General features: G+C 34.2%; 1 protein-coding gene across 3 annotated transcripts; it reads left to right on the plus strand.

Annotated features, from left to right (window-relative positions):
• Nucleotides 1-3,717: 3,717 nt before the first annotated feature.
• Nucleotides 3,718-12,291, plus strand: LOC121738532. Of its 3 annotated transcripts, XM_042130664.1 has the most exons (6): nt 3,983-4,023; nt 4,307-4,779; nt 5,137-5,292; nt 5,510-5,603; nt 9,935-10,007; nt 11,587-11,740. In XM_042130664.1, exons 1-6 carry the CDS (start codon nt 3,987-3,989, stop codon nt 11,621-11,623), a joined length of 870 nt encoding a protein of 289 aa, XP_041986598.1. In that variant the 5' UTR covers nt 3,983-3,986; the 3' UTR covers nt 11,624-11,740. The 3 variants fall into 3 exon arrangements, with proteins under 3 accessions (XP_041986599.1, XP_041986598.1, XP_041986597.1); XM_042130665.1 differs by lacking the exons at nt 3,983-4,023; nt 9,935-10,007 and adding an exon at nt 3,718-3,888 and having other exon boundaries at nt 11,587-12,291; XM_042130663.1 differs by lacking the exon at nt 9,935-10,007 and having other exon boundaries at nt 11,587-12,291.
• Nucleotides 12,292-15,870: the final 3,579 nt, after the last annotated feature.

Genomic DNA, 15,870 nt, shown 5'->3' on the forward strand with positions numbered 1-15,870 from the left:
CCTGAGTTTCTATAAGAAATAAATAATATGCAACTTTGACAGATTTTGTATTTCAAATTAGGTATCATAAATTTTAATTGGCAAAAAAGGTGACGATTGAAAAGTAGATACACATTTTCGTTTGGAATGATTTTTCAATCGTCATTCGTCGGATATGGTATGACTTATGACATGAGGTTCTTATAGGGGTAATAATAATATAAATAATATACACATAACACATTATAAAGTTACTTATTTATTACTCAGGTAAAATCCATCTGGTAAATCAGCCCTTACATTGCTGCATTGAAAGTAAAATTTGAAAGTAAACAACACACATAGTATATTATATTTTATTTAAAAAAATATCAGTAATGGGAACTACGGTAAGTATACTGCCGGCAGCCGAGATATAAAACAACGACTGCCGGCGCTGGCACTCAAAATGGGAGCCGGTGATAATGCGTAAAGCGCTAGGTTCCAGTGCCGATGCACAAATTTAAAAAAAAAATAATAATTATAATCTCAATTTATATATTCGACTTTACTTACTTCCAAAGGTGAAGGTTTGGTACCTATTTGTTCGGCTGTGGATATTTTAGTTTTTTGTGATGCATTTTCTTAGCTTAGCTTTACCTTAGCTATCTTTTTTCAGCTACCAAAAATTAAAATTTTGCACCACAGCTGCTACAGTTATAAACTCCGTGGTATACTTCCGAAGGTACTGAACAGAACTTCAGATTCTTTATATTTATATTCCTTATACATATTAGAGATTTTCAGCGTTGTTTAAAGAAGCAAAGATATTGTATTTAAATGCTACTATGCAGATCACATTTATCAGCATCTTCATCGTCACCACCATTAACCCATCCAAGATTCAAGCCCCATACGAGCACCGCTGATCGCGACAATCCCCGATCGAAGGATTCAAATAATTATGCATCCTTACAATTATTATGACCTTATTATTTGTACTTTTCATAGTCATTTAGCTCAAGTCTGATGTTTTTGATCATTATTCTGTTTGACAAGCGATGTTTGCCGAATAGGCGCCGGCAGCCTATTCGGCAAACATCGCGTGACTTCGGCAAACTTCGGAGTTCGGAAAACGGCGCCAGCAGCAATTTCGGCAACCGGCGCCGGCAGCGGAGGCACTCCCTAATACTTTTGATTACAATTATTTTTAACCGACTTCCAAAAAGGAGGAGGTTAGACGTTCGGCTGTGGATATATTTTTTATGTATGTTCAACGATTACTCCGCCGTTTGTGAACCGATTTGAAGGTAAACACAATAATAATATTATACTTAAATGAACTAAGGCCCGATTCGACCAAACTTGAAGTTACACGAGTATAACTATCATGAGAATAATTTTACTCCTTTAATTTACTCTATGGTATTATCGTTTGCATTTTACCAAGTTACTCAAAGAGTATGAAATAAAATGTCAATTATAGTTCACAATGACACCGACCGTGACAGTTGAACCCTGTTGTGCAACTATTCTCAGTTTAATATTTACTCCACCAAAATAGCCCGTGTAAATATTTACTCCCGTGTAATTACCTCATTCTTGGATTAGAAGTTAGAAAAACGCAAAACCAGCTTACTCTTAGATTAGGAGACAGTCATACTCGAGTAAAATTTTACTCCAGTTTGGTCGAATCCGCCCTAAAAAGTATTAAATAATCCTTATTATGTACTCAGTATTTCTGTTCTCAATCTTTTTTTTTTTAATGAAATTAGGGGGCAAACGAGCAAACGGGTCACCTGATGGAAAGCAACTTCCGTCGCCCATGGACACTCGCAGCATCAGAAGAGCTGCTAGTGCGTTGCCGGCCTTTTAAGATGGAATAGGGTAATGGGGGAGGGTAGGGAAGGGAAGGGAAGGGAAAAGTTGAGGGTAGGGAAGGGGTTAGGGGATTGGGCCTCCGGTAAACTCACTCATTCGGCGAAACACAGCGCAAGCGCTGTTTCACGCCGGTTTTCTGTGAGAACGTGGTATTTATCCGGTCGAGCCGGCCCATTCGTGCTGAAGCATGTCTCTCCCACGTATAACTGGTACCGACTTCAAAATCTTCATAATTTTGAAGTCGGTACCAGTCCTATTAATAAGTATAATATAAGTTGCAGTTATACCTATTCTGTCAGAGAACTGTCTATTATATTATTGAAAGCTACATTTAATGAGTATGAGATTCAAGTGACTGATCTGTGAAACCTTTATTTTATATTGTATACTAGGTATGTCAAAAGATAATTATTACTTCAAAATAATCGTGAAAATAATATAATATGTCCTTTTTAAGGTGATAAATATAATGGTAAATGATTTTTATTTTAGTTTTATGTTATTGTAAAATATCGATAACCTTAACGATAAATTTGAATCAAGCACTAGCGTATATGTAAAAAAATTAAATGAAAATTTTTTCCTCAAAATTTGTGTAATATAAGAACAATAGTAACTTTAGTTACGCAAAATATTATGAAAGTAAAATATTTTATTACTCTCTATTATTTTTTTTACGTCCGTGCTCTCTATTTCAAATATTTTATTTGAAATACAGAGCTAAAGACAGAATAGAGCAAAAATAAACACATCGTAGCAATTAGGACATGAAGAAATGTATACCTGTGATTACCTGTGAAATGTATATTTTTCAGGATTATTCTTATGATTTACACTGCAATCAAGTAAGTACATAACAAGTCACCTTTTTTAAATATAATAATATTTATCTATACTAATCTATACTAATATTATAAAGCGGAAGAATTTGTTAGTTAGTTTGTTTGTTTGTTTGAACGCGCTAATCTCAGGAACTACTGCTCCGATTTGAAAAATTATTTCAGTGTTAGATAGTTCATTTATTGAGGAAGGCTATAGGTTGTATTTTATCGCGCTATGAAAATTATTTGAAAGGACTTATTTGAACGCGCTAATCTCAGAAACTACTGGACCGATTTGAAAAATTCTTCCAATGTTAGAAAGCCCATTTATTGAGGAAGGCTATAGGCAATATTTTATCACGCTAAGTCTAATTGGAGCGAAGAAATAGAGGAAAGTGTGAAAAAAACGGGGAAATTAATTGAAAGGGCTTATTTGAACGCGCTTATCTCAGGAACAACTGGTCCGATTTGAAAAATTATTTCAGTGTTAGATAGGCCATTTATCGATAAACGCTATAGACTATATTTTATCACGCTTAGACTGATAAGAGCGAAGAAATAGAGGAAAGTGTGAAAAAAACGGGGGAATTTATTTGAAAGGGCTTATCTAACGAACTACTGGAGCAATGTTTCTGTTATTTGTCACAAATAAGAAGTAGACCACGTGAATGATCATAGGCTATTTTTTGTGGACTAATTTGTCTGTGAAATATCTAATTTACGCGGGCGAAGCCGCGCGGAACGTTATATTTCGAATGGTCACCACGTCACGCGTAAACGGCTGGACCCATTTTGCTGAAATTTGGTACTTATAAAGATACTTTGAGTCCCGAAAAAGAACATAGGATACATTTTGTCCCACAAAACCAGTTCCCAGTTCCCGAGCCGGTGGTAGGCATCAGGTAGACATTCTGAAAAAATTTGATTCAAATTTACTCAGAAATAAAACATTTTTTTTTTAACAGAAAAGAAGGAGTAGTACATACGTCAGCTGATTGACTTTGTCTGTCATATGTCAATGTCAGTTTAGCCTAATCTATTTCTAGTTATTTTCTTAGATTGTTAAGCTTGTTGCTTCGAGAACTTCTCCATTTTAGTTTATTTCGATTTTATTGTGAATATTTCGTTTTGCTCTCTAAGTGCATTTTAGGTATAATTGTGTCTATCATCGTACCTAACACTTGGGATTTTTGCTATACCATCAAGTACTTTGACCTTCAAGAGATTGGTAAGTTCAAATTAATGTATTAAGATTTATTTCTATCATTCGTAAGTAAGAAATCCAAGTTTTGTATCTGCACGCTCGTTATATGTATCCTCTCTTGCATGCAGCCTATTCATAAGAAGATGGACCCTAAACCAGGTTTGTTCGATAGTGTTTGTAGGTAAATTGCAATTTTTTCATTAAAAGTGAATTTCCAAAACAAAGTAGATGTATTTTGTTACAAACATGTTAGCATAATCGTTATCAGTTTTTGAACGCCTGAATATACCAAATGCCTTTGTGTAGTAGATTGAGATGGCTTTTTGCAATAACTATTAAAACTAGTCAGAATATGTAACTTGGAAGAATCTCCTTTCCTTGCATTCTAAACTTACATACAAAATATTTGAATTGTTTACTTTAAATTTCGATTTTTTTGCAGATACATTACACACTGATACATTCAACGAATCTGTATCTTCGATACTAGAGCGAAAAGTTAGAGGTTGGTTAAGTGGTGTAATAGAGGACATGAGACGGAACAGTCCAGTGCAACAGTGGCTAGACTCACTTCCTCCAGATGTAGAGACTCCCATCATTGTTACAACTACAGAACAGAGTAGTGCCGCTGAAACTGCAGAGGAATCAAAGAAAACAGACACAAAATCAGATGAAAATAAAGCAGAGGACACTGTCACTGAGAATACTGTAGTAGAAAATAATATTGATCTCCCACATGATGATAGCGACAAAACAGAAGTGCCTGTCGATAAGGAATCTATTAAAACAAAGTTACTAGAAACTAAATCTTTTTCAACAAAAAATAAATCAAAATTAAAACGAGACCATTCAATTCAGTCTGAAGGAAACCCACCAAGGTTCAAAAACCCATTGCTCAGAGATCACTCTCTACAGGTAAACAAGGACATATTAATAATAGTTTAAACTACAATATAAAACTACTACTACTAGTTTTATTAATTTAAAGTGAGACTAATAAATTATTTTAATGATTGTTAATTAAGTTAGCATGAGACTTTAATTTGTGCATTTGTACAAGAATTTTATTGTTTGGCTTCTTATGACATTCTAAACTGAATTCTCAGAAAAATAATGTAATTGTTAAAACCATTTATACTTAGAATTTTTGTGCTTCTCATTTAACCAACAAGCATATCACATTGTTTATAAAAAAAACAGTATATTAACATGCTTTATTATTATAATTATTATTAGAAATTTCCAATTTTAAAAAGATATTTTTTTTCACAGTCTGATGGCAGCGGATCAAGTGGAAGCTCAGTATTAAATGTCTTGGGAGCACGGAGAGTGGATGCAGAATCAGTACTTTTAGCATTGGGTTTTGGGCCTAGTGAGAAACAGCAGCAGTTACAAAGAATACCTGATAGATTCCTTAGTCCTTCTAAAGTAAGTTTTGGGTTTTTTTTAATTGTGTAGTATTATAGTGGACCAAACAGTGCACAATTTTGAATTGCGATTTGCGTCAAAGTGGCTCAGGCCTCGCCAACCATGAGTTTCTCCATATGTCAACAATAGTTTCCATTCACAACAGTCAAAAAATTCCATTTAAAACTGACTTGACATTTTTATACTTAATATAATTTTAACCCTATAATTTTTTTAGCTCAAAGGCATAAGCACAGAAGAGTTCATAAAGCACGAGCAACACTCAATGAGAATGCATGACTGTGGAATATTTGGCTACAGAGGACTTACTGGTAAGTTATTATTAAAATCTCAACTTATTTTAAAGTACAGAGCTATGCGAATACGCGAGAGTAAAACTGACGAAAAATGGGGAAACATAGGTAAATGAAACTTTGCACATTAGTTTATATGGTGAAGGAGTGCATCAAGCTAATAATATTATTTTGAAATTATGCTTTTATCATAAAAAAAAATAACAAATAAAATATTACACACACTACAACACACGCACTAGGAAAAATGGCAGATTTTTGAGACAAGCCTATACATACGAATTATAATATTTTATTAGGGTTCCATACCCAAAGGGTAAAAACGGGACCCTATTACTAAGACTTTGTTGTCTGTCTGTCTGTCGCCAGGCTGTATCTCAAAAACCGCTATAGCTAGACTTCTGAAATTTTCACAGATTGTGTATATCTGTTACACGGCCAGTATGAGATCAGCTGAGTCCCAGAGACAAGAGTTGAAAAAAATATGATAAAGTCAATATCTTTTTACAAAATATAGGTAGTAGACAGTAATGTCGTTGAAACAAGGTCAAATTTCGACAATTGGGCGATCTCTAGATATAAATTAATATTCATATTAAGTATTACATAGTCTAGGTTACATGGTCAGTCTGGCATCAGTTCAGTCCGTCAGTCTGAGTCTGACGACGGAATGATGGCTCAAAAGTACATAATAAAAAAATTATCAGTCCGTCAATCAAACGGTTACACGATCGCCTGTCAGTCTGGATCAGACTGATGGACTGAACTAACCAGACTGACCTTGTAACCCTAGTCTTACGCTAAGGCTTGATTTACGTCCGCGCGAACGAGCAGTTTGACCGCTACACCGCGAGATCAGGAGGCCTACTACGAAACCGTTTTGAGACTCATACAATCGAATGAGATTGCTGCGTCCTGCGGGGCTAAAATGGTCATATTTAGCAATTCCTCTCAATCAATTCAGGAAATGAATTGTCAAAACTGTCAACTGACAAATGTCAAGTCAGTACAAAAATACAGAAATGAATTGCAAGCAGAATTTCATTTTGCGATTTTAGAAAAATGAATCATATTATGATTCATATCATGATTCTTCAAAGCGACCATTTTAGCCCCGCTGCTTAAACAACGCCATCTCTCGTTTGTTAGAGTAGGACGCGGCTTTCTCATTCGATTGTTTGAGTCTCAAAATTGTTTCGTGGTACGGCCCCGGTAACGATTTACTTAAATAGCGGCGCTGTCGCACGCGGCACGCATATAAATCGAGCCTTATAATATTATAAAATTCAAGACAACTATTACTAAATACACTAATATTTACAAAATGCTTATGTTTAACATGTTTGCAACAGACAAAATTAATTGGCTATTATTCTCCATCTGAGTACAAGAGTACAAATCGTGGGATGGATATTTTTTTGCATTTTCAAATTGTGGGAAAATCGGATGTCACTCATTTAGTTATTATTATTAGTCAATCAAGAGTTTGAAATCTTGATACACAGATACATAGCAGTATAAACATAATATTATTATAATTAAATATATTCACGATCAAAATCGAGATACGCGGGCCGAGCCTAGTCTGTACTTTATATTTTTACTAGCGACCCGCCCCGGCGTCGCACGGGTATAAAATATTTAGCCACTGAAAAAATTATTAAAATCGATAGCCTATGATCCTTCACGTGGTCTACTTCTTAACTGTGCCAAATAACATAGAAATTGCTCCAGTAGTTCGCGAGATAAGCCAATCCAAATAATTTCCCCCGTTTTTTCCACATTCTCCTATTAGTCTAAGACCCAGTTTCATCAAGCAATGTTAAATAAATAGTGTCTTGTTAATCAGTTAATGGCCAGTTAGAGCTATCGAGCGTTCCACCATGCCCTAATGTCATGTTAAATCACCTAACACGGTGTTAAATTTAATTCCTGCTATGGAGGTCCGTTAAATATTTAACAGGCAGGTTATATGAGTCAAAATAACAACTTTCAAAGACAATAATATGCAATATCAATAAAAGAATCTGTTTTGAATTTTGAGTCTTTCCGCCATGTTTCCGCTACGTCCTTATTATTAATTATTTACATAGTTATGAATAATTATTTATTTTCACTTTGCCAAAAATTCAGCTTCGAATTTTCCTTGACATTGCAAATATACTAACTTGTATCAAAATTACCAAACCGAAATATGTAAATAAAAGTTTGTATTATGATTCATGTTTTCAGCTTTGACAGATAATAATTATAATAATTATTAACCTGATAAATTAAGAAGAACTATTATAGCGTAACAAATGTATGCGATCAATGATATTTTAATTTGGTCGCATTATCTACTATTATACTACTATAGAAGAAAGTGACACATTGCAGCAAACATGTCGTATTAATCTCGTACATTGCAATTTCGTCGCCTTATAACAAGAATGAACGAATTGACAGTTGTTCACTCGTTGTTCACTTAACATTGCATTTACTAATCCGCTGTTAAATTTTTACTGTGGGACATAAGTATTTTAACAGTCTGTTTAATTTTCTAAGCTCCGTTAAGTAATGCCTCGTTAGGATTTAACAAACATAGGTTGGTGAAATTGGGTCTTAGCGTGATAAAATATAGCCTTCCTCAATAAATGGGCTATCTAACACTGAAATCATTTTTCAAATCGGACCAGTAGTTCCTGAGATTAGCGCGTTCAACTTAGCCCTTTCAAATAATTTTCCCCGTTTTTTCCACATTTTCCTCTATTTCTTCGCTCCTATTAGTCTTAGCATGATAAAATATAGCCTATAACCTTCCTCGATAAATGGGCTATCTAACACTGAAAGAAACATCAAAATCCGTTGCGTAGTTTTAAAGGTTAACACTAACATACGTTGGTGAAATTGGGGCTTAAGCCCCGCTAACAGCTTGTTAAAATGTGATGTCTTCTCTTTCATTCATAAGAAAAATGAAAGAGGTAACATGATACTAATTCGAGCGTTAACTTTAACAGTCGTTGGTGAAATTGGGGCTAAAGGGAACAAAGGGACATGAGGGAAAAAAGCGACTTTGTTATAATATAATATGTATTTTTTTTTAGATACAACTAAATAAGTACGCGCCAGCTTAATCATACAGTATGTCTCTATTCTATTAACAAGCGTTATACATTTTTGACTTTCTAAACACTACATGATTGACGATACAGTTGATGATTGCATTTAGTACACAGTTCCCAGCATTATTGGTGTTTGCGGTTACTGCTTCAATATTGGCTACCTAATAAATGACTGTAATTAAACAGTGATCTGATAAACATTGTGTAGCATCAATTGTAAAGTTCTGATTAGGTGAATTTAGTCATACCAATAACTGATATGTTTTATATCCAACTGATATTTAGATATTGTTTCGATAAGTTTTATTGACGAAAATTGAATCAGTAAAGATGACGCTTAAAAGTTATAGCTGTTCCACATTAGTTAAAGCGAGCCATTTTTGCACAAAGTTGCTATTTTTAACTTACGTGGTGTTAGAACTTCAACGACGAAATATTATAATTTATAATCATTAACTATTTTGACGTAGGTAGTTGCTTTTACCTCCGTAGACAGGTTCTGTCTTGGCTATTATAAAATTACTAGATGACGCCCACAACTTCGTTGCGCCAATATTCGATTATCGCGCGGGGACCGTACATTTTTCTAGGATAGTAAGCCCTATGCCCTTTCTCGGGACTCAAAGTATCTCCATACCAAACTTCAGCAAAATCGCTTTAGCTTTTTCTGCGTGAATAGGTAACAAACAAACAGACACGCTTTCACATGTATAATAATTATTAGTATCGATTATTACACGTAAAACTAAAACCTAAACAAACATTTAAAAAATAAGATTTTCAAAATAATGATGAATTAATTTTCGAGTACCTGCCGAGCAGTTATGACATGTTTTCCTCAAATTAACCACAAGAGGAAAAATCTTGTTTACTCAAAAGATGCTAATTTTATTTAGGTTAAACCACATTGAGAATGTATTTAAGGGTTTCTATGCGTAGAGAAAATCATATTGCTAACAATGTATATTCAGATTGTGTGCTTGTAGGTACGTATTTTATACCATGTCTAATTCTTCCATACTCGCTTGTACCATTCCTATTCATTTCGATCTAATAATGTAAACAAAAGTTAAAATTCGAAGAAATAAATACGACATTGTATTTCTTTATTGCGCGACAAACAACATGTTATAAGTCGGTACTCGGCAGTTCTATAATATCCCGTATAGCTTTGTTTACATTTGACCCAAAATGAATCTGAACGGAATGTACTAACATTACTAACAGTACTAACAATACTAACAGAGCACTGCACGCCAGTCTGCCGCTTCATGAAGCCGGTATCGCCGACATATCAAGTGCCAGAAATAGCCCTACAGTAAGTATTTTATTATCTGTGTTGTGTGAACCAGGAATTTGATTAGCAGTTTGATGTATGGTCGCCGCCAACCGGCTTAGCATGGCCATAGTAGAAATGCGAAATATTAGAAACAGTGACATATTTTACGGTTCCAATCTGTCACCTACGTTCCCGTAAAAGCTTTTCTATGGTGACCATGCTGATTAAGCTAATTCGGATATCTTGCAACAGTATTAGATAATGATGCAACAGGTGAGCAATATTGGCGTCAAACAAACATTTTGCTTTACGCTGTTGTACAATTTTATTCTGTTACAAGATACAAATTCAGTCTATCGATCTTTTCTAGACTGTACATCTGAAATTGGTTGTGTTATTGTCCGAACTCCGTAGCCATTGTTGTCGCCAAAGAACCGTGTTTATATGATTAGGATATGATTCATTATTCATCTGCTTAACGTTCGTTTTCCTTGATTGTACTACACAATGTAATTTGCCTGGATGTTTTCCTGTTTACATATGTCTACAATATTTACTTATCTCTCTGGCCTCCTAAATATTCTTGCTACGTCATACTGTTAGGTAAAGTCATAGTATGTAAAGTTCTTAAGATCGTTAAAATATTAATGATAGTTTTTTGATGTTTTCATTTCTTGAAGCATTATATACATAGGTTCCGTATTATTTAATATGTTTATTTGTTGTTGTTTGTTGTTTATTTTAAATATTACAAAAATGTCCGTATGGCACGAATTTTGAGCTTTAAAATATTATGTAGAGTTTGATGTGCAGTTAACGAAATAGCAAAAGCCAAGCAAAAAACATTGCGCAAACTTAATTTCCCATTACTCATTTCCTTACAAAAGACGCGGGAAAATCACATCGCTGAAAAATGTTTTTTTTTCGCGATGACGTTTTGTTTTTTAAACCATTCACAATTAAATTAAGTCGTGATTTTGTTTAGTCACAGCCAGTTCATACTAGACGCATGTATGGAATTGACACATTTTCGCACGCATACGTTAATGATAACATTGAATATGAGTGGAAAACGAAAATATTTTTCATATCACTGTTTTTTTAAGATTATAGAAATAAATTTGAATTTGTTCTAACCATACACTTTGAGATATGGCTTCCCTATCCACCTGTAGCGTAGAAATAGATAGGAAAGGGTTAGGAGATGAAACGAGCGTGCCGCGTGCGGGCCAATTGTTGTCTTTCTGCCGTACTCAGAGTGGAACATTAATTACTTAATTGTAATTAATTTAAAATTTTGACATAAGCCCCTGTTTTTAAATTATCTGTCAAACTCTTCATTAAATTGAAGGTTAATATATAGTAATTAAATGTCTCTGAGTACGGCGGTTTGTCCCTCATTAGTTTACTACTGAGAGTTTACTACTAATTACTATATAACTACAAGAGAGAGATACGTATTGGCCACACGGTCGCTTTCTCTTTCTAGTTTTGTGGTCTTTGCCGACGACCACGAGCAACAATATTTTACCGTACCATAAGTAGATGTCATTACAGTAATTCTGTCTCTTAATACATTTCTAAGTGTAATCTCGTCTTATATGCGAACTTTTTGCAGGGAATCCGCATGTACCACCGTCGACAATTGTAGCTAAGATCTTGGAACGGATCATCCAAGACGACGTGTTCAGAGAGGAGGCCCTGATGAAGGCGCGGCATTCCTTCGCCGATATGCGCAGCAGCACCGCTCAGAGCAAAATACCCTCCCGACTCCGCAGCACCTGAACCCAGGTATGCAGCGCACGGCTTACTAGGAAATTTAAAAGGCAGCACCTTAAGTTACTAGAACATTGAAATCTATAGGAGACGGCACCTTAACTTACTAGAAATTTGCAAGCCTTTAAGGAGAAAGCACTCTCTTTTATTAGAAATTTGTAGGAGACGGCACTTTTGTTTAGTAGCAAATTGAAATCCAGAAAAGACGGCACCTTCATTGAATTAGAAATCCATAGGAGACGGTACCTTAATAAAGTAGAGAATTGGAACATTTTAATTTATAGTTGAAAATTTTAATTTATATGGGATGACACCTTAACGTATTAGAATATTGAAATCCATACAACATGTACCTTAATTTCTGGAAAATCTAAGTCCCATAACTTAATTTTCAAGTTTTGGATAGGATTGTTGGTTCCTAACAAAAGTACTTTAGTTACGTTTCATATTACTAGCTAGTACTTAATTCTGGTTTAATGTGAATTGTGACCTCAACTGATTATTTGAAGTATAACATTTTAAACTTTCGCGTTGCATTATAATTAAAACTTTTTTAAACGGGACTTAACGCGACTTATTCAAGTGGTAATGCTACTACGAATACATACTTTTTCTCGACGTTTCTTTTTCTCGACGACGACGGCAACACGGCCGAAACGTCGAGAAAAATTATGTATTCGTAGTAGCATTACTACTTGAATAAGTCGCGTTAAGTCCCGTTTAAAAAAGTTTTAATCATCATTAGTATGTTAGAGAAAAGAGATCTGATGATGGTGGATTTGATCTGAAATTATAACGTGAATTAGATATGAGTTACAAATTAGGATATAAGACAAAGAAATAGTTGCGCAGGCACTGTTTTTGTTTAGTAAATTATATTTACGTCACAAATATTAATTTATGTTTGAACGTAATAATAATGACCAAGATGACTCGTCAAAAATCCATACAGTGTTAACTGATTTTAAAATGACGTAATATGAGAACAAACAAAATTGCTTGCTCTTTAAACGCCTTGTAAAAGTCCGTTTGTCTATTTAAAATTAAAACAAGCACAAATCCTATCCCAAAATGTCAGGGTAATAATGGCCACGCACAATTTTGAGATCGTTCTTAGAAACTGCGGAGATGGCAATCGGCGCCTTCAATTCAAATTATTGAAACCCCATAAAGTTAATATACTTACCTAGCGGAATAGAGAAACAAAGGCCTGAGCAAGCGAGATGTCACTATCAGTAACACTGCGTGGTAAAAAGAGACGTGTGATACATAACAGCAGAACTCTTTTTTTGACGTCCAGTCGGCACGTGCCGCACGTTGACAATTTAATCTCATAGAAATCATGTTCAATCATGCTTGTGTAAGTGTATACGTACACATATTTTTACACACAGATGAAACCAATTTCGGTTACATTTGACAGCTCGAGATTGTTACTCTATTCCGCTAGGTATATTAACTTTATGTTCAAACCATCGAAGAAATTGATTCATAGGCAGATGGCGGCTCTATGTCATTTGGTAGGGTTGGTTTGACAAATCGCGACCAAATCACGTAGGTCCGCCATCTGGCTTTAAATCGACTTCTCTGGTAGTACAATTTTCGACGAGCAATCTTAAAACTTTGCGCGTAGCATGACTACTTGACTAGTTTATGTTTACATCAATAATATCGTTGTTATTTTTGATATTGTGCAATATGATCATTATGTCAGCAGTGGAAATATTCTGTGAGTAATTATTATTTAATTAGTAGGTATGATAAAGTCTATTAATGTCAAAAGATCAATTATTTTTATTATTGTAAGGTGTTTTGAAATGTCAGACATTTACTAGTTGGAAACTGAGGATGACTATTGACTACTTAGTGTTTTCGAGTATCTAATAACGATAAATTCGTTATAGGACATAGGTAATAGGTATTATTTAAAAAGAAAATTATTAAAATGTTAAGAAATAAATAGATACTTACTATATTTACTTAAATATTGTAAGCTCAGTGCGTTTCATGCGAAAAGCCGAAAATTATATAAGTAGGACCAATATTGACGTAAATATTATTAATATAGTTACCGACTTAGGAAATTGATCTTAATATCATAAAATTTAGACCCTAACGATTAAATACCTATGCTAAAATAATGGTAAAAAGTCCGTGCAATATTATAATTATTTTTACAAAGATCAACTTTATAGTCAAATAGTGTATTCTTCAATATGAATAATTTTGATCTAAGGGATCTGTCAGATAGAGAGCGGTCACGCGGTCAAGCGTTCAAGCGTTCAGTTTTGCGTTCTTTGTGTTGTATTTCGTTATATAGAGATACTCACGCAAGGGGCGTTCTGAACGAGTCAGAAGTAAGCGTGTGGTATAATGCTACCAAGTAAAATGTAGCTTATTCACGTCAAGTTTGAAATGTTTACATTTAGATCGAATTGACAGTGTTTTATTAATCTTGTGAGATTGAGTTAAGAAATTTAAGAAATTAATTTTTTCTCTTTATAATAAGAACATTTAAATTTAAGTGGAGGCCACGCACTACTTAAGATCACTCGGCAAAACTGGAAGGGGAAATATACCAGTGACGTACAAAAGCTGCCAATGGTGTGTCACCGTCTGATCGCGGTCTACCAATCACGACCCGTCTGATCACTGATCTACCAATAGCGTGTTACCGCTCGCGCACCCGCCTCGCTCAATCTTCGCCCCACTAAAGAGACATAAAAATGGAACACTGCATTGTCCCCTTAAGAGGATTCCACACCGCCATTTTTCCCATACAAACGCTGTCCCCTGTTTCCTCCCTGGATAATGCTAGTAGAGTTATAATTTTTTTCCTGAATATCTACGGCCACTAATACAATGTCCCTATGTTTTCCTTTTTTTCATAATTTAATTATTAAATAAGATATGAACGTTCAAAAACCCAAAAAAATGGCCAGATTTTCCACTGTGTTCAAACGTCCAGAAAACAGATTTGGATAGATTTTACAAAAAAAGCAAAACATAGGAACACAGCTCAAGCCTTTTTTTAATCTTTAATGAAAAAAGTACTTAAATCGGTTAAGTTTTGGAGAAGGAATCAGGGGACAACGAATCGTTGATTTTCTGGATTTTCTGCAGTTGTCTCTATCGCGTTCTGCGGTATAGGCTTGAGGTAAGGGAGACAGCTATAGATATTACACGTACTTTTTTTTCATTTCTCTAGCTGCTGTGGTATCCTCTTAAATTATTGCCGAGTTCTCCTAAAATTGTGCGTGGCTTATATTTACTAAGTGATTGTCTTTATGTACGTACTTTGAACTATTTTGACGTACTTATCTAATACTTACGATTTTGAATATAGACTGAATAGAAGATGAGAAATCACATTTTTTTTCTCTCACGCTGCCATAGCTCAGATTGTAAAGTTCTTAAACACTTATCATTTATGAAGCACTGACTTACGATAATATTAAAAAAATGCCATTTATTCCTTTCGGACGGATTTCGGATTTACTTATTACTTTCAGACGTACACAATTTTTAATACTTTATAAGTTTAAAATATATTTTACTGGTAATTATTATATTAAATCATAGACCTAAATATTGTCAAAAATCCGAGTTAATTTTTTATTATACTAGTATTCTAATATTTATGTGTGGATAGATTTAAAAAGTATTCAAATAAGTACAAGTACTTAAAGTTGTAGTATCTTTGAGACTTAATAGGTATTACATACATATTTTATTCTATATCTTTGTCTTTTCTACCGAGCATTTAAATTTATTACTTAATTTAATATAAAGCTATTTTGGAAAAAAATGACTTGCCTTTAAATCAATAATTCACCAGTCATGTTGTATTTTGTACACCTGATTGTTTTGAAATGGGTCAACCGCGCTGTAAACCGCTGTAAAAAGACCTAAATGATAGACATTTTTATTAATGTCCTAATGTAGCAATGAAATTTTTACGGTCACCTTTATTGTTATTTCAAAGTCGAGATACGCTTCTTTGTTAGAAATGGATGCTGGAAATAAAATACCGCTGTATTATGTCTGTACCTATTGTAGCAAAAAGTGTCATAAAATAGAAACCGGCGTAAACATAATACTTAATAGAATAAATTAGACTGGAATG

The sequence above is a fragment of the Aricia agestis genome, chromosome Z, assembly GCF_905147365.1.
Source record: "Aricia agestis chromosome Z, ilAriAges1.1, whole genome shotgun sequence".
In the NCBI taxonomy this organism is placed as follows: domain Eukaryota; kingdom Metazoa; phylum Arthropoda; class Insecta; order Lepidoptera; family Lycaenidae; genus Aricia; species Aricia agestis.

Coding starts and splice junctions, on each gene's coding strand:
- LOC121738532 (XM_042130663.1), top strand. CDS start 3,987: ATGCAGCCTATTCATAAGAAGATGGACCCTAAACCAG. Junction 5,293..5,509: donor GATTCCTTAGTCCTTCTAAA/GTAAGTTTTGGG, acceptor TAATTTTTTTAG/CTCAAAGGCATAAGCACAGA. Junction 5,604..11,586: donor TGGCTACAGAGGACTTACTG/GTAAGTTATTAT, acceptor AACTTTTTGCAG/GGAATCCGCATGTACCACCG.